Raw genomic sequence first — 24,670 nt, forward strand, 5'->3', positions numbered from 1 at the left:
TAGGATATTGGTGGGAAAGCCAGAAGGAAAGAGACCACAGGGAAGACCTAGGCGTAGGTGGGTGGACAATGTTAGAATGGATCTTAGAGAGATAGGATGGGATGGTATGGATTGGATGGATCTGGCTCAGGATAGGGACCAGTGGAGGGCTCTTGTGAACACGGTGATGAACCTTCGGTTTCCATAAAATGCTGGTAAATTCTTGAGTAGCTGCAGAATTCGCGGCTCCTCAAGAAGGGCTCAGCTCCATGAGTAAGTAAGTAAGTAACTCATCTCATTGCTTAAAGTATGCTGAGCATTTCCCATCGTCTGCTTTTCTTTTGAGGGAAAGAGTTCTTTCTCAGAGTAGGGAAACGAATAAAATGTTTTTGTGTAGTGTTTATTTGATGAAATACAAATTCATGAAAATTAAAACGAAATTGAGGGAGTTAATTTCTTACAGATATCAGAACACACTAAGAGTTTTAAATATGTCTAGTTTTTATGAGAACTTTGTTCGCTTTTCGTCTTTTAAGAAATGAGATGTTGAGAATTGTCCAACATAAGACGAACATATGTTGGTCTCATGAAATGCCTGCGCCACAAGATCGCAGAACCCGACACTGACGAGATCTCTTGTGTAGAAGAGCGGACCCCAGTTGCTGTAACTGTGTGTGCAATCTGGCTTTCAGTTGGATGACGTTTGTACTCAGGGATGCCTCATGAAAGGACACGCTGCGAATTAAATCTTTTTTTTTTTGGCTGGACCATATCGAGTCAGCTGTAAAGTAACAAAGACATTGATAAATATGAAAAGAAAAAGATTACGTGTGACTTATCTTATTATTTATTATGTTTCTTGACAATAAGTATGAAGAAGATGTTATGCAATGTGGAGTTAGCCACCTACACAGACAACATTGTTTAAGCGCAAACGACCTGCTTTATCTGCACGTAGCTGTGTAGGCCGTCCAATTCTTTGTGGCATTGCGGGCGGTGACCACCCACTCACAGATACGATCCAGTTCATATCAGCTGAAATCCCTTCTGATAAGCAGCCTTGAGAGAATGCTTTTACTGCACAGAGCGCTGCTTGTCATGTACTAACACTGATATCGCTAACTGTAAGAAAATTTAACAATTAAAATAGCTCTATTTCCAACACAGTATGAGAATGTTCGTCTGCCTGCAGCAACTCTAATGGCGGACCATGTGCGAGGCCGTATCGCAGGGGAGAGTTCTCACCAGATTAGGGTGAGCGGCGAGGTCGCACAGTGGTTTCTACTAGTCCAGCTGTCCGCGTTTCTTTGTTTCCCGAAGATACCTTCTCTCTCCTCGAGGTTTCTGGGAACATCGGGGCGCTAGCCTGCCCGAGTTCAGCGAGGTCTTCAAGTAGGCGGCCCCTGTGTACGCTCTTATAGGCGGGTTCAACAAACGACAACAGTACGCGGCCCCTGTGTACGCTCTTATAGGCGGGTTCAACAAACGACAACAGTACGCGGCCCCTGTGTACGTTCTTATAGGCGGGCTCAACAAACGACAACAGTACGCGGCCCCTGTGTACGTTCTTATAGGCGGGCTCAACAAACGACAACAGTACGCGGCCCATGTGTACGTTCTTATAGGCGGGCTCAACAAACGGAAACAATATACTACCCCGATAACGCTCCGGTGGGGTGAAGTTGGCTGGGAACGTGACTCTGTTTACATCAATATTTCTACTACATCGCAGTTATTGGCCAAAAATGCTTGGTCACGTTGTTTTCATTGTTCTGTGCGTTTGACACGTGACCAATGACGTCACCCAAAGAATGCAGGTGACACGTATGTTCCTGCTTCCTTTTGTAATGGAGTAACAGAAACTGACAAGGCAGTGCTCGGCAGTCACGTGACTGAGCACCGCTGTGACTCACAGTGCAGCCTGGCGGATGTCTGGTGCCGCGTAATCGGGAAGTCGAGGGTTGTCTCGTGCGTCCTACATGACTAGGCCATCGCATTACTGCGGGTCCAGTAGTTCAATTTCCCAATTGGCCACTAAGTAGTTGCTGATAAACATTAGGATCAATACAGAAGCACGGGCAGCTCAGTCGGTATAGCGACGGGCTACGGACTGGACGCCTGTGGTTCGATTCCCCGCAGAAACAAGGGATTATTAGCTATTCCACAGCGTCCAGACCGGCTCTGGCGTCCACGTAGCCTCCTAGTCAGTTGGTACCAGGGGCTCTTTCTCGGGGAGGGTGCTGAAGCTGACTGCTCAACTCCATTTAGTGCTGAATTCAAGAATGGTGGAGCTATACCTCCACTCCCCGATATGTCTTTATGGCGTGGCGCTTTATTACTTAAGCACAGGGACAACTTTACCTTTTTATATTTTTAGTGACTAAATATGCACACGGCCGGTCACGGTAGCCGAGCGGTCTAAGGCATGTACTGTCTTCGGTCGCTTGGAAACCGGGTTCGTGGGTTCGAATCCCGCTCAGGACATTGATGTTTAGTTTGTGTGTGTGTGTGTGCGTTTTTCTGTGTTTGTGTACAGGTAGAGGCCTTGCGACGAGCTGATCACCCGCCCAAGGAATCCTACCGAATGTGTAAGATCTAGAAAACCCGAAGTGAACGGAGTTCATGGAGGTAGGCCTAGGCCCACTGGGGCTGTAGTGCCAAGGAAAAAACAATATGCACACGAGTGCATTTCATTACCGGTCACGTCAAAACGTATTTTGCTTCAGTCACGTTTCACAGTTCAGAGAATTAAGTTAAAAGTTTTTTAGAATGATCATTCCTGTCTCATTTTGTAATCGATTATGGATTCTGGCGCGTTCCTTACTGCGTATTAATATGAGACAATGTTGTTTGATAATATAATATTGCTTTCATGGTTTCTAACCCACCCAAAGTTAAGGCATTGCACGGTCACACAGAAAACCGCGGAAGGTGATCTATGTTCTGAAATGGTTCAGGATTGCTGCCAGCAGCAGATGCATGTAAGCGGGCGCGAGGTCTCATCTCCGAAAGAGAAGGCTGGAAATGGAGGAGGAATAAATCACAGTTTCAACTTTCAGTTTTGCTTGCCGTCCAACACACAACATATCAAGATTTAAAATAAAATTCTTTTTCAGATTCGTCACTGCACTTGATGTTTCGGTCTACTCAGCCGTTCGGGCGGAATTCCGCAGTAGCGCGGAAGGCAAAGCAGTCCCCCCCCCCAATTTCGACGCACACGATGATGGTCGAATAGGCCGAAACATGTACTGCAGTGATGAATTTTGAAAAGAAAATAATTTTATACCTTGATATTGTTGAAGCTCTATGCTACAAGCCGGAAGGTCGCGGGTTCAAGTCCCGATGAGGTCATTGGAATTTTTTAGTTGACCTAATCCTTCCAGTCGCACTATGGCCCTGGAGTCGACTCAGTCTCTAACAGAAATGAGTACCAGGTATTAAATACTTTTCCTGGGGAGTAAAATGCGGACGGCGCGTAAGGCTGCCAACCTTACCACCATCTTTGAGCCGATTGTCTATATAATGTGGGACCCTCAACGTCTCACAACCATATGGGCCTTCACGGCCTGTTACAGGGATAGCTATACTTTACTTTTACATTATTTGATATTGTTGCAATGTGGAAGGTAAGCAAAGCTGGAAATTCTAAAGGCAACTGCAACAGGATGCTGAGCTACAACGTTATAGTTGTTTCAGTGTGTCTCGCATTTGCAGAACACTATATCAGAACGTATTGTGATTGGGGGGGGGGGAACTGACCTTTAGATTTTCACGGATTTACGCGTTTTCAGGCCCCTTCCCAAATATGAAAAAGTTGTTTTGGGAGTTCCATCTGTCAGTCTCTCTGTACACATGTGCCACGCTGTTGCCTGAACGGTTCAACATTTCATTCGGCAGTAACCGCCTTAAGTAGGTGCGCGGTGAACGTCAATATTCTAACTCCCAAAATTGGGGCCCTTCTAATAAACTCCCTAGAAATAAAGTTACGATTTTCTCGAAAACAGCTCGGACAATGTTGATTACATTTCAGTAAGATATGGAAATCTTTCTTAAATAAAAGGGCACAGGTGGTTTATTCAGGAAAATAACTTACGTGTTCTAGCGGCCCAGAAAGAGAGAAATTTTCGAAACGTACTTTACTAGTCGGACGGATTTCATTGTTGCTCGTTACTCAGAAGCCACCAATAATCTACTGAGCAACAGCTGATTACGTTTCCAAGGCAACGTAGTCAATGTGTGTACGAAATACGCGCAGTGTCTCTGCACCAGTTTCTGTAACCTGTTCCACCACCTGATCATCATATCATCGAAGGTGTGTACTACAATACCGAGACCATCGTTAAAGAACTTGGAAGACATATCCTGTTCCCACGTCCAATCTGCCAAGTGCCATTACCCACTGCGCTTTACATTAGCATAATTGCCGCCTTCCATTGAACTGTTTACATGTATTTCTGGTTATTGCTTATGTCTGTTAATCTATTTTTAGTAGCGGTAACCCGTTTGGCTAGTATTCGCGAGGTCTCTGAAACGACCTGAGGTAGATATTGTCTGTTTTTTCCTGTAATTCGAATGTCTCCACGCGGATACTTCAGGGCTTTCAAGTGTTTGTTGTAAATACATTAAAAATATTTCATATCCCTTAACGGCGTGAAGCTGACCACTCACCTCCAGTAGTGCCGAGGTCAAGGAAATGTGGATCTATACATCCACTCCCCTATACGTCTTCACGGCGCAGTGCTTAATTAGTTAAGCACAGGGACAACTTTACGTTTTTTTACCTATCCCTTAACAAAGATCTTGTGTGATTTTGTATGGAATGTTTTAGAAATTCTCCTTTAAATCAAGACTAAAATTTGGGCTCAGTTCCTCCCCGACACTGGGCAAAATCTCGAAAGCAAATCCATCTGTCCACAGACTAGCAGTGAACCCTCGCCTCTGGGTCACGGTTCACTTTCGTGCGTCCCATTTACTCCCCAGGGCCATAGTGAGGCTGGAAGGATTAGTTGCAGTGACCTCATCGCGAATCGGACATGCGCAAAGTCTGAAATAATGCGAATCCCACAGAATTCGGCAATACATTGATACTTATGTGGAAAGTTGTCTTGAATCATGCGAAATCTTCAGCAACACATCCCTCGCATAAAATGCGACCGCTAATTGTCTTCATCGTATATGGGATCGGAGGTTCGAACCCGCGTGATTCTGAGGAGAATTTCAGCCGAGTTGTGACCCCCTACTGTGTGTCACAAGTTGATGGGCATTTTCGAGGGACATACTTTCTCCATCTTCACGGTGAAGGTGCAAAATGTAAATATAAATTTGTCCCTGTGATCAATCAAGCACCAAGCCATGAACGGTTATGGGGGAGTGGAGATACATATCCATCATTTTTTATTTATGCACTTGCTAAAGATTATCGGTCCGCTTCACGCTCCGGCCGCTTTACCAACATCCCAAATTTAAATTTCTCTTATTTTTTTCATGAAGGGTTATATATTTTTGTTGGTGTTGTTCCTTAAGGACTTAACAAATAAATGAAAGAAGGAATGTCCACAGTTGCATGACGTGCAATGCAGGAAGCAGTTTCTCAGTATGAAGATGGGAGTTAAGCTAGGGATGTACTAATTGAGCAGTGGTAAGTAGTTCTGACACGATTAACACATTCACCGCGACCTTGTTTTCTTTTACGCCGTATTGTACCATGAATGGTGAATTATGAACAGCACGAGGGGACCACCATGTTCTGCGTCAGTTCGGGTTCTTACGAGAATAAGGACAGAACGTATATAATTGTTTGGCCGATACGAAACACCGCCGTAAGCAGGGACAGCTTTACCTTCCTTGCCGTTACTGTTAGCCCGTTCCAACCGATGCACTGAGGACTGCAAATTGAGTTACTTACCCTCCATGCAGGACCGCGCCACAGATCAGGCGACCCGCTGGCTTCCCACCGCATGGTACGCGTTCGAGCCCGTGTCAGAGCATTTGGCAGTGGAGAAGGTTTCCAGTTGCTCCACAGTCACCATCATCTATCAACAGGGGCTGGTACAGCAGGCCAGTAAAGAATAATAGTACTAAAAATACCATCCCTGTCTGGAAACAGTCGCCTACATCCTCATGCACCCAGGGAAGTGAAGGCTGCGCTACTTGCCCCGACCAGTTTGCACCAGGTAGAACAGTTCAGTGACCTTACCGTTCCTGGGTTCATTAAACGAAACACACACACACATCCTTGGCAACGGTTTGTTCTGCTGAAATCGTCCTGTTAAATGCAAGTACGAAACTTTATTCGCGAAATACCTGAGAAGAATAAAAGATAAAAGTATCCCTGTAACAGAGGCCGCACCATAGCTCAAGCGGTTAGTCGGTGGCTTCCCACCGCGGCGGCCCGGGTTCGATCACGGGTCTGGTCAAGTGGGATTTGTGGTGGACAAAGTGGCCCTGGGGCGGGTTTTCTCCGAGTACTTCGGTTTTCCCTGCCAATCTTCATGCCACCAAATTTTCCATCATCATAATCACCCGGGGCAGGCTACAATAGGCCAATCAATGGCCGCCGTGCTGAGTGGACCCAGTTGGACTCCACCCCCACTAAGCGAATTAAAAAAAAATATAAATGAACAAACAAACTAGTTTAAAGCTGATTTGCCGATGTGAGGGTTGTGACATTGTATTAGTATTTAGGCGTATACAGGGTAGCCCATGAAGAAATATCAATATTCTGGGAGGTCATAGTATCGGTCATTCTAAGCAAGAAAGTGTATATGTACATGTGTCCTATTCCGAACGGTTTCCGGGTTAGAGCTATTTCACTGTACACTGTACAGACGAGCATCTCACACAAGTTGTGAGGTGCATTGATGTTGACGGTGGAATTTTCGAAAATGTATTACACTAGGTAACTGCACCAACTTTGTCACTTGAACAATAAATTAGAAACAGTACGTAATATCTCTTTCCTACCAACAGCTTTGGAACTGCACAGTGAAGCAGCTCTATCCCGGAAACGGTTCGGAATAGGACACATGTACATGTACACTTTTTTGCTTAGAATGACCGATACTGTGATCTCCCAGAATACTGACCTTTCCTCGTGGGACATTCTGTAGATATTTATATAATTTATTTTCATGAAGAACGTCCTCTGCTGAAATAATTAGTATGAAATGTAATGTGACTTGAAATACATTTCGGGGATATTTCATTTCTGTGCGGGGTAGAAGACAGATCTATATTTGCCGATGTTAGAACTTATGAAATGTCAATTTTCAGTAAGGGCCATCCCATATGAATGCAAATGTCCGTAGAAATCTAATTTCTTCTTATTGTTATTATTAATGAAAAAGTCTCACATTTCCAAGTTTCAATTTGGCACAGAGACTCTTACTGAAAACTGGTGCAATCTATGTAACCCTTTTTGAAGGCTTCCTCGCAACACAGTGCTGGACACTCACATCAGATCCACGTCAGACAGACGTCACGAAAACTCTCGAGGTAGCCACTCACACTGAAACTGTTTCATCCCCTTAAGCATATGGTTTACGGTATTGGGGGGGGGCACGTGCGTCACACCGCTAAAATTAAGGGCCACAAAAAGTGGACTAGACATTTTCATAAATGTAAAGAGCAGGATGAGGTGCGCCGAATTCAAATAGTACAGAGCTCAACACCGCTCATAACGGCAATAAAAGTATTCACACATTTGACAAATCGTGGAATTTATTCATTCATTACATTTAAGTGAATACAAACAGACAGAGACTGCAAGCAGTAGAAATGTTGGAGAACAACACACAGAATAGGCCTATTTGAGCAGACGAAGATGCCAGCAGACTTTTGTTTACATTTAACTGGATCTGTGGGACGGCAACAAGTGGATAGCATGGGGCAAAAGGCATGTAGACTAAAGGGTGAAAATATATGCCACAACTAACTAAAAATAATTACACGTGTGTCACAGAAACTGACTTGTAGGGAGATTAAATAATTAAGGAGCAAACAGCGCAACAGTGTGTTATCGGAACTTGATAAAACAGAAGTTGTGAAGTTTTACAGTCACCACTGGCTTCTTTCATATTAACAAAATACAGTCTTATAATCGCTTATTTTCCGTGCGTCAATAATTAACGAATAAATACAAAATGTTCTCTTTTTTTATCAGATTCTGTCACGAAACGCGAATGCACTTTCCTTCACAAATGTGGGTACTGTTCACTATGGCTGGGCCGCTGGGGCTGTAGGGCTGGGATTTGCAGAAGCGTTCTTCTTCCTCGTGAGGATACTCTTGAGGTTCGCCACTTCCGTCGCGAGGCGAGCGAGTTCCGACTTGAGCTGCGTGTCGTCTGAGCCGCACTCCACGGGTTCGCTGGGTCCTGGCGACACTGGCAGTTGGTTCTGTGGCAACTGCACGGAGCCACACGGCACTGCCGAGTGTCCAGCCCACTCCACTCCCAGAGAGATCCCAGAGTCACGTTCGTCGCTGCTCCCCTCAGCGTCCCAGGGAGGGCTAGCGCGCGCCCCCACTCCGTGCCCAACCCCGGGTTCCTGCTTTATGTTCTGCAGAGACAAGAGGGCTGTGGCCGCATCTTTATCGCCTAGATGAGTCTTGTGTCGCAATTTGTGGGGCAGACTGTTGTTATTGTTATTGTTATTGTTGCTGTTGCTGTTGTTGTTGTTGCTGCTGCTGCTGGGCCCTGTGGTCAGAGCCACGGGACCAGGCACAGAGTTCTCGTCTCCACTTCCGCTGCCGCTCGACAGTTCAAAAGGTGACTGAGCACGACTGCGGCTCCCTCGACTTCTGCTGAGGTTCAGGACGTTGTTACCGTTACCCCCTTCGAAGGGTGGGGGGTGAAGTGAATGTAGCGGGTAGTTATAGGCGTATGTGTCGGGATCGGAGTAGTTGGGCTCGTGCTGGTGGTGCAGAGGTAGCTGTCCTGTCAGGGGTTGTGGCTGGTAGTGGTGGAGTGTTTGTGGGGGTGGGGAACTTCCGATGCCCGTGCTTACGGGCTGGTGAATGACGGAAGTGGGGATAGGGCTCGGTGTCGGATGGTACAGAAGAGGGGAAGAGGCGCCGCCACTTGGGGCAAGTTTGGGCCGTTTGGTGATGCTGAGTACTTGCTCGCTCGTGGGTAAAGTAGCCATCACCTGCTCCACGCTCACCACGCTCTCGCCGCTTATGCCGTATTTGTCTTTGATAGCTGCCAGCTGAGCCTTTAGCACGTGATTCTCCTTGCTCAGCTCCACAACACGCGTCTCCAAGATCATGTCGTTGAACCGACGCTTCTCGCGGGACCGCTTCGCTGCCTCGTTGTTTCTACGTCGCCTATCCCAGTAGCTCTCGTCCTTCTTGTTGTCTGGGATGAATTCCCGCTGTTTCCGTTGTGAGAAGAGTTCTTTTCTCTTCAGATGACCCGCCAAGTCGTAACCCGGCGGAAAGTTGTCGGGGTCAGGCGACCCGGGGCGGGACATTCCCATGTGGAGGGAGGCGTCTTGGCCACCGACGCCCCCGAGACTGCTATTGCTGTTGCTGCTAGGCATGCTGGAGTTCAAGGACGGTGTTTCACCATTGATGGGCGATCCACTCTGCCGGGCGACAAACTCTGCCACCATAATTCGATGTCTCAAAACATCTGCAACACAAAAAAAGCAATCTACGTTAATATTCGTTGCGAGACCGTGTGAGTGACTGATGCTGGGAACAACGCACTCTACAGCGCACACTTCTGCTGGTTCCTAGCGCTCCCTGCAGGGTGGGAGGCAGGCAGCAGCTCGGCTCCAAGTCAGTCGAGTGGCTGAGATCGCGCGAGTACGAACTATTGCGATCATGCAATGTGACGAGCGTCACGCACCCACCCACATAGGAGGCGGACAGTTCACTGCATGCACTCCCACCACAGAACAGAAAATATTAACGAAAGGAGTAAATTTGACACCTGCAGTTAATGCTTCATTGTCAGTCACAAAACCAGTTCACACTCAATACCGTCGCAATTTTCCCATCAGTATGTTCAGTTGTGCAACGTTTTCAATTAGTATTACGCCACTCCGAAGCAAGGTTTCAACAATATCCCACAAACGTGAGTCATAGCATGCAAATACCTAGCGGGGCTGGTATAGCGGTACCCCTATCCTAACAGTTCCTTCGTGGTTTTCCTCTGTTCGTCCAGGGAAATTCCGGGCTAGCACATCGATTAGGACACAGACACTTCCCTCCAAAATCGTGTACATGTCATCGTGCCACACGGAAGCAGGCACTGCCCAAGCCATGATGTAACATCTGTCGACTTCCTTCCTTGAGACATCAGCCAGGCAGTGAGGGTCGAAGTCAGGATTATGCAACATGGCCGTGGCTACGACACGTGATTACAGTCACGTTGTGTTTGTGCCCGCAGTTATAGTTTCCAACGAATGACGTTTTAGAATAAAAGCCCTAGTAAAAGCGATTATATAACGCGCCTATGAAGGGCAAACAACGGCTGCAGACGCATGCGTGCTAGTCGTGGCACGGAACGTGAAGCTGCTGCTACTGCTGCTGCCTTTGTTCACCATTGTCTGCATCGATTCGGCACGAACAGTTAAGTATGTGGTAAACCTACTTTATATAAACTGATGTTAAATAACAGGCAAGGCGCGTACGTGAGGACACGTCACTGCTTCTCTGAGTCACCTAATTTTGATTAAAAGGTACAGTAAGCTTTGTCACTCCTCCACGTCATCCAAAACTTTTTTCTCTCTCTGGATGATGCAAATCCGACATTTCTAAAGTGATCTAACAAACTCATCATCATCACAGCCTTAGTCATCCACACCCGAAAAGTATGTCATTCGAGACAGCAAGCCCTATACAACACTTCCACGTCACTTTGTAATAAACTGTAAAAGCACTGATAAAGATTCGTTGTTCTTTTCACACACCATCAAGACGAAGGAAGGAAAGAAAATATGAAACAGTGACTTCACAAGACACACAAAATACGTCACGATATAAAACAAAGCATTCAGTGAACTCACCAATTGTGAAACGTTGTTTAAAATGTGTTTCAGTACTCCAGTAGGTATGTAACTCGCTAGTAAATCAGTAAACTGAATGAATTTGTTTTGTAACACAGTACGCAAGGGCACGCTTTGTCAGTTATGCTCACAGATAAGTTCAACACAACTGTCTTCTCGCAAGTTCCACAACGTACTGTTGAACCATAGAGCCAGACGGCAGTGGCTTCTCTCAGTCAATGTCGTGTGGCATGTCGTGGTGGGGATGAAGCGGGAGGGGAGCGGCCCTGGAGCGAGGACAACACCCTCTCTGACTCACCAATCAGAGCCGTGATAGGTCACCTTCACATTGCGTAACATAGAGTGTGGGGGGGGGGGTTGTTACGTAAGCAGAATCCCGTTCTCCCTTCGGCAATGTAGTCGAATACGAACCTGTCCGGAGATGGCCGAATGTTCGAGATGAGTGCTCGTAACTTCGTAAGCTGCGCAATGCAGGGTGAGTGAACCGATTCTTGGGCGGAAAAGAAAGAAGAAAGCGTTTTGCTGCTGGCAAGGTTAAGATAAGTTTAGACTGTCAGTGCCTGTTCAAAAAGTGTGGTGCGGAATATGCCAGCCGAGTGACTGACCTCGTTCCTAAAACGAACCCTGCACACAAAGGCGAGTTGGCTACAACTGTCGAAAGTTAAGTTATTAGCCAACTGAAAAATGCATAATGATACAATTTGTCAGGTCCGTATACATGTATCTATAACCTTTAGTGGACTGAGAGCAATATTAACATATCCATGCCGATCACAGGGGCCGCGCGGTCTGAGGCATGCACTGTCTTCGCCTTCTGGAACGCTGGAGCCGTGGGTTCGAATCCCACTCGATGTCTGTGTGCATTTATTCTGTCTGTGCTGGGCTGCGTGCAGGTACACGCCACGTTTCTTCGTACGAAAATGTTCTGCGTGCTTTTTGTTCAACAAAGTACAAGGATTTTAAATGTACAGTAGACCCTCGCTAATCCGAATGTCGGATAAGCCGGATCGAAATATGAAAAATTCTGTTCACAGTTGAGTACATACTTTAGGGCACACACGGCATGTAGGAAGGCAGACGAGTCACTTTTCTGTTCAAACAACATACTGTTCATTCATCAATGGCTGTACAGTCCCTTTGTTCGGCCCTGACTGCTTTCTTAGTTTTGTAATCCTATACACAGTCGGTAGGACTCCTTGGAAGGGGATCAGCCCGTCGCAAGGCCGCTATAGGGCAGCATAAACACAGAATAAACGCAGACAGACATCCATGCCTCGAGTGGGAAACCAAACAGAAAAATTAAAAATGACCCCAAAACATCGGACAGAAAAGAAAGAAAATAAAAGATAAGAAATCTTCCAGCCAAAACAGGAGGAAGAATGTTTTAACATTTTGTTTAATTTATTTTCGTTTGTTTCTTTATTTATATTTTCCCCCGTCGTGCTTTGTTCAGGCAAATTTCCTGGGAGGGCACTAAATATAGCGATATTGCAAAATCCCTGGCAAAGCATGCACTGACGGCAGTACAGTCAGTTGTTCTGAAGAGCGCAGCGGAGAAAGTTGGTTGGGTAAACCGGGTTAACTCCGCAGTCTGCCGTGTCTTCGCTAGTCGTTGCTCGGTAACGGCGCCCAACGGCGGACGTTCCCCGAATTATCCTCATGCTTCAGCTACCTGCTTCTAACAGTAGCAGCTCACAACGACTGAACTGCTGTTGTCTGAATAACACTAACCCGCCAACCAACTCGCTCCACTCCCCTCTTCTGCTTATGTAGCCTCGGCACGGACCACATAGACTAACACAGTTCATCTGCTGTTGCGTGCATGTTACAGCTATTCTTCACAGCGTCATTACTTGGCAACGAGTTTACACGCTACATTATTTTACTGCACGCTAGGATAGTGCAAGTCAGTAATCTGACGTATTGAATCCTGATTATAGCACGAGTGAGAGTCAGTAAATAGGTCACAAATGGATATTAAACGTTAGAATTTGAGGAAAACATGTATTTCTCGACATATCCTCCACCAACACAGATACACTTGTCCCATCGCTTTATCAGTGCGTCGAAACCTGCAGCATAGAAGTCTTTTGGTTGTTGTCTCAGCCACTTCAGCACATCCGTTTTAACCTCTTTGTCATCAGCGAAACTTTTGTCCCACAGTTGTGAACCGCTTTACGCGACAAACACTTCCCACCCTATACAGGAAACATTTCTTTATGAATATCCCTTGCACTGAGTCCTTTTGCCCACAAAAAACGCACAACAGAACACTGTTATTCGGTAGTATACCCCTCAAGCAGGGTCGCCATTTTGACTACTGAAACCAGCCTCTGAACATGTGCCTGTGTGTCTGCTACTTAGACTGTCATAGAAATCTGGACTGTGCTGCTGCCTAGTGATACACTACAAATAGAAAACATTTTACGTCCATTGCAACTGTTTTACTTTCATTTGTGGTATGTTTACTGGATCTCCCTCGTATATTCTGGTACAAAGCAACCCGTCGTGGAATTATTATGACCACTGCGGAATTACCTCTGCTGGGCAATAAATGTAATGCTCCATATACACACTCAAAATATTTATTATGTTTTCTCTGACGCAGTAATTATTCTAATGAACTGTTTGAAGCGGTGTCCTCAGTCTTACGAAATTATTTGGTCCAGCCGCACTATGGCTCTGGGGTCGACTCAGCCTCTGACAGAAATGAGTACCAGGTATCTTCGTGGGAGGGTAAAGGGCAATTGGCGCGCAAGGCTGATAACCTCAGCGCCATCTGTGAGCCGATAGTCTAATAAATGTGGAAGCCTCGACGTCTCACAACCCTATGGGCCTCCACAGCCTGTCACAGTCTCTACCGTGTGACAACTGAAATCCGAAGTACAGCATTTTGTATCAGAGCATTACAAACTGGTTCGTTTAGAAGAATTATAAGACTGTCTTCCATACTCATAGAATTTTGGTTAACATCGTAAATTACAGCCCTCGTTCAGAAGCGCAGCGTTCTAACTTCAGACGCCATGGCGCACGCCGGAACTGTCATACTTTCCGTGGCAGTGACTGTACATTGTACGTAAACATTACGTCATGCTTCGTTGTTCGAAATCTCACGCATGTACTTCGCTTTGTCGGGATGAATTTAGTAACGGATGTTTCGATGTTGTAAACACCTGAACGTTTCCGCAACTCAGCAACGGCACGACTTATTACAGACGCACGCGCACAGCTGAACAGTGGCTCGCAGTTAATTCATCGCCTAAGACACCTTTAAGGGTAAAGGTAAAGTCGTCCCTGTGCTGAACTCATTAAGCACTACACCATGAAGGCTTATCGGGGAGTGGATGTACAGATCCACTTTTTGTTGACCTCAGCACTAGTTGGAAGTGAATGGTCAGTTTCACGCTCCGGCCGCTTTACCCCCGGGCAAAGGCCACCCGGTATCCACTGTATAGGAGGCTGGGTGAGCCCCACAGCCGGTCTGAACGACGTGGAGAAGAGAACATTCTTGACCCTAAAGGGACTCGAACTCCGACACTTCCGTCGTCTAGCCCGTAACCAGTCGCTGTGCTGGCTCCTGCCTTTAGGGGTACCGTGAGTAAGTGATCTTACGAGAGAGAAGTGACGTGTTCATCGAAATCTTCGGTATCCGGATTTTGGGTCCCATCATATGTTAAGATTAGCATGCTATGACTTGCTAGTGATGACGTAAGCATCCGCGTCACTGTCTCATGGTGACGCAACCTCGCAGATATGAGACCCTCTCTCTCCGTTCTCTTACACATTCAAAAAGAAATGTGTTATATCATCTAATTATAATGAAATTAATGCATCGCAGTCGCAGTTTATGCCAATCTGAAATAGTGCGATATAAAACAGGGTTAATAAAACCTCACTTTAGGAACAAAGTTTGAAATAATGCGATTTCCCCTCCCCCTGAAGTTGTTCAGGTACGAGTCCCTCGCACAGAATGCTACCGCACTCTACAGAAATTAGGGGCTGCACAGCTTGCACCACTGCACCACCCCGGAACCACTCGGCACATAACTGTCCCGTACACCACTGCTGGTATACCCGTCCGACATACGAATTCGGTTTCGAGAAAATCTCCCCAGGGAGATCCTCTGAAATCACACCAAATCTGTTCGAAATATATGCGATAGCGTGGAACAGACAAACAAACAAAGAGACGCGGACTGCTGTACATGTCGAAGAGACGCCGCAGGTAGAAATGTCGCAGCTGCGGGGTCCCCCCTCCCCTCCTCGTGCGTCTCGCTAGGCACCAGTAAAATTCCTGAGTTTAATTACAAGTCAGGATGGCGTTCAGTCACTTTGAATTATCGCAGGACGAAATTCTACCACGTGGACAGACAGACGGACGGACGAATGCGTTGATGACAGCGAGCACGTTAGTGTAGCACGAACGGTCTTGCCATGTGTTCATCATGTGCTCGGTTCTAACTTCATAGCTGAGGTCTTTTGTAGTTCTGTTTAGTCCCTTGTGTTAAATTTCGGGATAGGCCATGACCGTTCCCATCCAAATCCTTTCTGATGTATTCATTAATATTTCTACAGTTCAACACGGTATAAACCGAAATGCGACCATATTCTGTAATATGGTTGGATGCTAGAAACATGAATACCAAGGAAGTTATTCGGAATACGAGCTTTTAAATTATTGTCACGTGTTAGTGCGTGACTACAGACCGGGTTTGGATTGGTGAATGGCTTATACACAGGATTCCTAAGTAATTACAGCGCCACCGCTCATCTCCGCAATTTACAGATTATTGCAACACCCGCTAAATCCTTTCCAGCCTGCTGTCTTCACCAGCCGTTCCCTGGCAACGGCTTCTAACAATGGAGATTCTTCAGCTTCACGCGCCCACATCTTCACTGTCCGGTGAATACCCCGCAAGTATCAACTCCGGAACTCGACTGACCCACGGCGACTGCCGATTCTGAACTTTATAACTCCTTGGCGCGGACCGCGTAGACAACACACTGTTTCCCGTGTTGTATACGTAACCGTTGCCGCGGGAACGTGTTTACCGAGCCGTTGCCCAGAAGTGGGCTAGCATATCTGCCCATTTCGCAGTCGTTGCATAGCAACGGCTCTACACGCTACATTATCAACAGATTGGCTTTGGCACGCCTAACTGAGCTTACGTAGCACTCCTGGCATCGCTGTTCTCGTCTGTGGCACTTCAAGGGGTGACCCTCACAAATTCCCAAGGCATGTCACTCTGTCCTGACAGGTTTATAGACCCGTATTTATACCGCGCGTTTGTTCGCGCCGTCTTAATTTAGCTGAAGAATCTTAAGGCCGTGTTTCGCGACAGAGGGCAGGCAGCCTTTCCGAGTGCGAAACGTTCAAAATGACATCACACGGCCTGGAGCCTGCGTCAGCAGCTGAAATCTCAATGTTAGGCCTACAGGCGGCTCACGAAGACGTGCATTCCTCTGTCCGCATTGTTACTGGCTTCAAGGGCACTTACGTCACGAACGGAAGTAAAACAGCTGCAATGGACGTAATGCGTTTCCTGTGTGTATCACTAGGTAGCAGCACAGTTCACTAGACAGACGAGCATGAGCATGTTCAGAAGTTGGTTTCAGTAGTCAAAATTGCGACAGTGCTTTAGGAATATACTACCGAAGAGCACGTTGTGGTGTGCGCTTTTTTATAGGCAAAAGAACTGAATGCAAAGGATATTCATAAATAAATGTTTCCTGTTTACGGTGGAGGGTGTTTGTCGCGTAAAGCTGTTCACTGTTTCGCTGATGACGAATAGATTAAAACGGGGTGGGGAAATGCCTGAGACAACAGCCAAAAGACCTCAATGCTGCAGGTTAAAGCGATGGGACAAGTGTATCAGTGTTGGTGGAGGATTGTGCCCAGAAATAAACTTTTTTTTCCAGTTCAAATATCACGTGTTTTACGATTTATATCCATTTATGACCAATTTACTGACTCTCCCCCGTAGTAGATTTTTTTTATTACTAGTGGGGTGGGACTAAGTCCCTTGTACTGCGGCCACTTCTGGCCTATTGATAGGTGAGGGTGATTGTGGAGCAACTGGTGGAATGAAGATTGGCAGAGGAAACCGAAGTACTCGGAGAAAACCTACCCCAGTGCCACTCTGTCCGCCACATATCCCACTTGACCAGACATGGGATCGAACCCGGGCTGCCGCGGTGGGAAGCCAGCGACTAACCGCTTGAGCTATGGCGCGGCCCAGTGGATTCTTACTACGTGCCTCTCCATGTTTTTACTAGCTTCCAAGGACACTGATGTACCTTACACGTTTACACAAGGCAAAAACCGTTAGACATCCATATTGAACTGAAAGCTGTTGGGGTCTCCGTTTCTATGAAGTGGATCTTCTGGGTTGTGGCACAGTATTCGGAGAGAGCGAAGCGTTTCGGAGGAAAATGTCGCCTCCATATTTAGGGTCGAGCAGAAGCAGCAGCCCCTGAAGATGGAGACGATTTTTAAGTGGGAAACGTCGGGATCTCTTCAAACTACAAGGCGTTACAACCCAGAATCCCACAATTTTGGGGCAGAGGCCCAGACTGAGGTCCTACTTAAAACAGTGTTCTGTAAAACTTATGCGAATGCGTGTTCCTGCAAGATGGAAAGAGAGACACTCAGTAACCAATTCCAATTTTGTGGATGCCTCCAAATTATGTTCGTAATGATTACATAAGGATGTACATGTGCGATGAGACCCCCACCCTACACCTTTTGGGGCACCCGGCGATTCGTCATGTTTCCAGAATATCTGGTTTTGAGTAAGTCCTTCCAGCAGAACTGTTTCCGTCATTATCCCTAACCGCCTGTTTGCGCACGCGCAGTTATGGGCAAAACCTCATCGCGTGATAATACTTCGGGTTTCTATTGACGTTTCTTTGGCAAGTTAATTTTAGAGTTTTGATTTATTAAAACGGTGCTATTTTTGAAATACAGGCCCTGCATGGTAGAAAGGGAATTTTATTTTCCGAATAGTGAATGGATACGAGTATGTTCCTGGAAATCAAACTCACTGCCGTCTCTGAGTCCATTGCCTAGTATGGAATTGTGTATGGAAGATTTCCTTTTGAAGGATCGGTCAGAGTCAAAGTTACTTTACGACTGGCGGTTTACAGCCAATCAGTTCTTGGCGGCAAGCCCCTTGAGACCCTCGACCAGTAATTTTATTTTCCAACTGAACACCTAAGGTTATAGTCCTTATGTAACATCCTCTCTAACGAAAGAATGGGTCTGCCGTTTAAAATTGCGGCTGGTCTTCGCTAGCGCAGTCATTCTCAGGTCCGAGTCCCGTGGCTCTCATGACTACATTTTACTGTCTCAGATTCGAGACTCCCCAAACCTGGAGGACCAGGTGCTCGTATTTATATCCCCCAGGAACAGGGTTGCCCAGTAATAGCCCCAAGCACTGCGTTCCCTTTTCATCGCCTACGACTCTTAAGGGTTACGGTGAATGTATTGGAGCCGCCTCCACACGGCACCGGGACACCAGCGTCAACATAACAAAGGGTATATAGACCATCTGCGAGAGTAATACAAACATTAAAACCATTAAAAGGAACTCCACACACAAGAGACGTAGCATCTCTGTCCACGCACTATTTCACGGCTATTGTTGTTAAAAAGAGATACTATCAGAACAGAAGTCATCACTGAAGAGACAGATTCTCCGTATGGTACCAACATATAAACACAATTTTCACACTCAATCTGCACTGGACGGAGTTTCAGTTTTCTGACTTCTGCCGCGATAATGGGAGTCCAGTAAGGGGGAGATGTCCACACTGGGTTGACTGATCGCATGGTCCAGCAGAGACATGTGGGCGGTTTCCTTGTATTTCCTGTAGGTGGTGTTAGTTTCAATCTGCTAGGAGTTCGTTTCTTTCCAACATATGTTGTGGCTTTCTTCGTCTGCATGTTAAATAAAAACAGAAACACGATAATAGTACACCTAAATGTTAGGTAAATTTCAGGCCTACATTTATTTATCGAAATTGGTTGCAACTTGCAATTTCTGACATCCTCCCACGCATCGGTTCACCATGTGCTGAGCATCTGCATGAGAAGAACATTGCTTCGCACTGTACTGGCGCAATGATTGCCGTGCGGTTGCAGTCTGTGGGGGCGGAATATGGAAGGTGGACTTTCCTGCTACACTTTCGATATTGTCTTCCTTATCTCGGCAGATAATCGATAAATGAGCTCAGAAGGTTACGAAACAAAGCAAAAATGCGCCTTACAGGCAAACAGGCTCCGTCATGTTCAGTTACAAGATAAAGACTTGCCTTATTTTTCGGGTGTAGTTTACTAGTTTCGCTCAAGCGAGAACCAGGAATTTAAAATGTAAACTAATTTCAAAGGTTATTTAGAACGGAACTGGAGTACAGGCTTCCGTACCTCGGGATTTCAGCTGTTGCCATTCCCAACCCAACAAAAAGGAAGTGCATATAGGCCCGTGTATTTATTTTTAGCCTACTTTCCTTCCTTTGAAAAAATAAAAACAAGCTTATGAGATCACCTTGGGGCACGCGGTAGCGTAGTTAGTTGAGGCACTCTGCTACAAGCCGGAAGGTTGCTAATTCGAGTCCCGATGAGGTGGATTTTTCAACTGACCTAATCCTTCCAGTCGCACTATGGCCCTGGGGTCGACTCAGCCTCTAACAGAAATGAGTACCAGGAATCTTCCTGGGGGTAAAGGTCGGCCGACGCATAAGGCTGACAACCTTACCGCCATCTTTGAACACACTGTCTAGAAAATGTGGGAGCCACGACGTCTCACAACCCTGAGGTTCTCCACGGCCTGTTGTAGGGATAGCTTTGCCTTCTTATGCTGTTTATGTCTGTCCATCTTTCGTGAGCGCCCGGCCCCCAAATTGTTTAGGCTTTTGAGGTTTATGACATCACCTTGCTCTCTCTGCGTATATATGCCCTTTTTTTATGCGGCCCGTGTCGCATCAAAGGAAGTAGGCGATCAGTTCTTCCAAGAACTTCTTGTTTATTTGTTTATCTTCTGCACGAAATGGCATAATTGCGCCGGATTGTGGTCTAAGAAATATTCTGTGTTGTGTTCGCCCTGGGGATTTGGACACAGACGCGCGCACGCACGCACGCACGCATGTCTCGTATTTACAGTGTCCGTTAGGTCCTCTCGTCGTCTGAAAACGTCATACCGTTACGCGGGTTTGCATAGCTTTAAAGGGAGCCACAGCAGTGGCATTTGTGAGCCTCAAACGAGAGCCAACTGACAGTCCATCAGAACGTCGGAGCAATCCCGTTTCGTGCCATAGCGGCGGCCCGGGTTCGAGCCCAAGCCAGGTCATGTGAGATTTCTGGCGCATAAAATGGCAGTGGGGCAGGCTTTCTCCGAGTACTTCGGCTTCCCCTGCCAATTGCAGTTAATCCTGATGTCGGACAGCGCGAATCGAAATATGAGAAATGGAAATTGCTGTTCACAGTTGAGTACGGCATTTAGGAAGGCAGATGAGTCACTTGTCTGTTCAGACAAACCTGCATTATCACGTTCGAAAAAAAAGTACAACTTCTAAGTCTTCTATTGGTGAATAAACGTATTGTCTTTTTGTAGTTTTTGAAAAAAGGATCTACACTGATATTTTGTTATTTATTTTCATCAGCACTATGTACGTGTGTATCTTTATATTTTCCGTTTATTCGCGGTCCAAGTTTTCAGTCTTTTAGCGCTACCCCTTGCTTCATTAATCCGGATGACGTTCACATTTCTCCGGATTAGCGAGGATTTACTCTTATTTTCCCAGAGTTACTTTTCAGGGGACAAATGGATCTACGCAGGGAAAGCTAATTTGAGTTTCCCCTGCAGCAGTGCGATCTGGCGAGCGTGTCACAAGTCACGTAACTGCTTGGCAGTGACAACGTTGGGATAAATACTTTGTTGCGTCATTATAATCATCACGTTATCCGTTTTTTCTTTTTCCCTGTTTCTTGTAAGCGATGATGAACCTGACCCCACCTACACATGCATGACGCCTGACTGTAACATATTTATTATGGCACTATTGCCACAACCTAGCGCTAATCAGTACCGATAAACAATTTCCCTGAGCTACCTGTGTCTCAATACTGCAGCCGAGTGACGTGATAAGAGTTACATTGTTTCACTCCGACACTCCTGCCTGATGACGTACAGAACGTAAAAACTGTTTGCAACAAAACCTTAATTCAACGGAATCTTGGCTTCGGAAAATATGCCTATTCCGGTGAATACAGAATAGGAACCAACGCAGAATTCCATGCAGCAAACGCAAACTGATTAACGAGGAAATTAAAATTTTAATTTAAGCCCTTAAAGTCAAGTGGTTACCATATGTACCATCTGCATTCTGTTTACAGAGTGTATTTGTCTGGTCCGTATGGTTTTCACCTTAAACAGCATTAACTGGTTGGTCACTATCGCGGAGACACAAGTGTTCCCTGTGAGGTACGAACTGTATTTGTATATATGAATTACAGAGGTGTTTTCCAGCCTGGTTTAGTATTCTTCCTTGACGGTGTACAGTCATATTAACTGTTATAGCACAGTCAAGTAGTTGATAAGCATTGCAAAATAAGTAACTTGTATGATGTTATAACCTACTGTATGCATGAGTTCAATATTTGTATGCGTCTTATATCATTTTAAACAATTCAGTGCATTTATATTCCACCTCCTTTGTAAATGTGACTCGTGGGGACTTCGAGCGGTGTAACCAGGTCACTAACAATACAAAGTTAATCAATTTCCCCATTGAATAATTTGTCTTCACATTTTAGCTGTAATGCCAATTTATGTTCTTGGTGGACTAGCACATAATTGTGTAAGCGAATCTAATGCAATAAAACTGATATTTGGTTTCACTGCATCTTTATCAAACATTTAAACTGGCTGGAGTTTGTATAGTTGCGCAACAGAAGCGCCACTTATACTGCCGCCCCACTCTGTGGACGCTACAGTCCATGATGAAATTTGGCCTGTTTTACAGAATCTTAATCATACAGACAGTCGGTAGGACTCCTTGGACGGGAGATCTGCCCGTAAGAAGGCCGCTACCTACACACAAGCACAGAATAAACGAACACAGATATCAATGCCTCGAGTGGGTTTCGAACACAAAACCCCAGCGTGATATTTAATAGATCTAAGGCTTGAATATTTGATATTTACCCGTTTCTCTAAAATCCATTTGGATATTATCTTTCCTTGTACGTCAGGGTGCCTGAAGTGGCCGACCTCTTCGCTTGAAGTATTGCAAATAGTGTTCTGTGTGTTACAAGTGCTCGCACAGGAAACGCTGTAGATGCAGGAGAACTCCCCTGTGAGGTTATATACAGAACTAATTGCTATGTGACTCTGTATGTTGTGATCGATAGTACGGGCGCCGTGACGCAACCCGCACATAGGCTCTCATCGCATCCCACGCGTAGAAATTCAAGTCTGACGTAACACTGTTGCTTGTTCGTGAGCATGATTGACTCTGCTCCTGCTATGCTTAGAACCCGAAACAGGATTTGGGGTTACGAGCTTAATTAACCTGGTTTATATATCAAATTAATGTTCTAATTAACCTAAAAGTACAGGACCTTCCATATGAGTGTTTTTGAATAAATATTGTGGCGTATGGACTCGTTTCTAGGCAACGGCCCCTAAACAGAGAGCGACGTCCGTTGCTAGACAACAGCCAGAGCGCCAATGGACTGGCCGAGTATGGATCACGTGGGAAACCCAACAAACATGTACGCAATGGAAGAGCTGTTTTTTTTTACTCGGTCAGTTCCCAGTGGTTATAAAAAGGATAAAGAACGTCGTTTAAACTTCGCATTGTTCAAGTTTACGGCCGTTCAAGTGACTAGGCTGCCGTTGTAGCATAAGATAAGTAAGGTACACATGATCTGCTTTGCAAAGCCTGTACTGACAGAGGACACAAGCACACAAGCAAGAATTTTCAATAACACGCTATGTGTGCGAAATGTACAATTGATTAAAGGCCAAGCGTATTCATAAGATACAAACCCACCTTCTCGCCAGAGAGGATGTTACATAAGGACTATAACCGCAAGAGTTCAGTTAAAATGTCTCTGGTCGTGGGCTTGAAGGGGCCTGGCGCCAAGACGAGCCGATTGTCAGTAAACGTCCAGTTGTAAAGTAACTCTGACTTTGATGTTTGAGTCCAGTTTTGAGACTCCAGCCTGCTAGGATATGATCCCGGGAGCAGAGGTATCGAGAGCTGAAACTGAATTCAGGAACTGAGAGAGCAGCTTTGCTGAAAGTCTGGCTGTGTGCTGCGGTTGCAGTGAGACTGGCATAATCTATATTGTTAACATCCGTTACTAGGAAACGACTGGTGAAACAAACTGAGAAGACTTAGTGTTTGCAGCACTGATCTGTACAGTGCGGACATAGCCGTGGCGCTGTACTTGCTTGTAGTTAAGAATTGTGTGTTTAAGTGGTCAGTAAATCCAGTCACCAATCCGAACCCCGTCTATAGTCACACATACACGTGACAGTATCTTAAATGCGAAGTTTTATTCAAATCTAATAGAAGATGCACTAGATATTGGTCACTTGTTCCAAAAATTATATCTTTCCGTCCTGTAATATTTGAATTTATGCCTTGTTGAGGCACTAACAGAGCGGGTAGACGATTTTGGTCCTTGCTGCATGTTGAACAGTGCGACCTCGCATATCAAATTAACCGAGTGTGGATGTTGTTAAGTGTGAGCCCTTACTCCTGGTTGTAACAACTGGACCTTGCGAAACGCCTGTTCCAAATGTTTGTCTGAAAATATACTACACAAACTGTGTCTTGCCATTTGGAACAAAGTTTCTGGAGCAGAATTTTCGGGAACTACACAAAACGGCGGCCATGATGAGGCTGAGAGCAGCATTTGCTTATCTTCCCCCTCTCCACTCCCGCTCCGTGCAGACGGATTGGGAGATCAAGAGGAGACTGAACTCGGGTAATGCTTGCTACCATTCAGTCCAGAACCTTTTGTCTTCTCGTATGCTGTCCAAAAGCATAAAAATTAGAATATACAAAACTATAATTTTGCCTGTGGTTCTGTACGGATGTGAAACTTGGTCTCTGACATTAAAGGAGGAACATGGACTGAAGGTGTTTGAGAACAGGGTGTTGAGGAGAACATTTGGACCGAAGAGAGATGAAGTGACGGGAGGTTGGAGAAAACTGCACAATAAGGAGCTTCATAACTTGTACTCATCTCCAGGTATAATTAGAATGATCAAGTCAAAGAGGGAGAGATGGGCAGGGCATGTAGCACGAATGGAGGAGCTAAGTGGAATGCATATAGGATATTGATGGGAAAGCCAGAAGGAAAGAGACAACTAGAATGACCAAGACTTAGGTGGGTAGACAATATTAAAATTGACCTTAGAGAGACAGGATGGGATGGCATGGATTGGACTGATCTGACTCAATATAGGGATCAGTGAAGGGCACTTGTGAACACGGTAATTAACTTTCGGGTTCCATGAAATGTTGGGAAGTTCTTGAGTATGTGCACAACAGGCAGCTTCTCAAGAAGGGTTCATCTACGTGACTGATGCAGACGGATTTGCCACGGGTCTCACAAAGGTGATTTTGGATGATCGTGAGCGGTGAGTGGGTTAAGGTGGCGAAATAA

The 24,670-nt window shown here is 45.8% G+C and overlaps 1 protein-coding gene and 1 long non-coding RNA gene across 3 annotated transcripts in view; one reads left to right on the forward strand and one right to left on the reverse strand.

Moving 5' to 3' along the window:
• Positions 1 to 7,678: 7,678 nt before the first annotated feature.
• Positions 7,679 to 22,310, reverse strand: LOC111869700 (nuclear factor interleukin-3-regulated protein). 2 transcript variants are annotated; one of them, XM_023861400.2, is made up of 2 exons: positions 22,194 to 22,310; positions 7,679 to 9,608 (listed from the first exon to the last, which is right to left on the reverse strand). In XM_023861400.2, the coding sequence occupies exons 1-2, from the start codon at positions 22,210 to 22,212 to the stop codon at positions 8,194 to 8,196; spliced, it is 1,434 nt and encodes a 477-aa protein (XP_023717168.1). In that variant the 5' UTR covers positions 22,213 to 22,310; the 3' UTR covers positions 7,679 to 8,193. The 2 variants fall into 2 exon arrangements, with proteins under 2 accessions (XP_023717168.1, XP_023717169.1); XM_023861401.2 differs by lacking the exon at positions 22,194 to 22,310 and adding an exon at positions 10,990 to 11,198.
• LOC117282734 overlaps positions 9,615 to 24,670 on the forward strand; it is a 108,765-nt gene continuing 93,709 nt past the window's right edge. Inside the window, exon 1 of the long non-coding RNA XR_004513581.1 lies at positions 9,615 to 10,557. This is a non-coding gene — a long non-coding RNA (uncharacterized LOC117282734). The remainder of the gene's footprint in view (positions 10,558 to 24,670) is intronic.

The sequence above is a fragment of the Cryptotermes secundus genome, unplaced genomic scaffold (assembly GCF_002891405.2).
Source record: "Cryptotermes secundus unplaced genomic scaffold, Csec_1.0 scaffold1851, whole genome shotgun sequence".
In the NCBI taxonomy this organism is placed as follows: Eukaryota; Metazoa; Arthropoda; class Insecta; order Blattodea; family Kalotermitidae; genus Cryptotermes; species Cryptotermes secundus.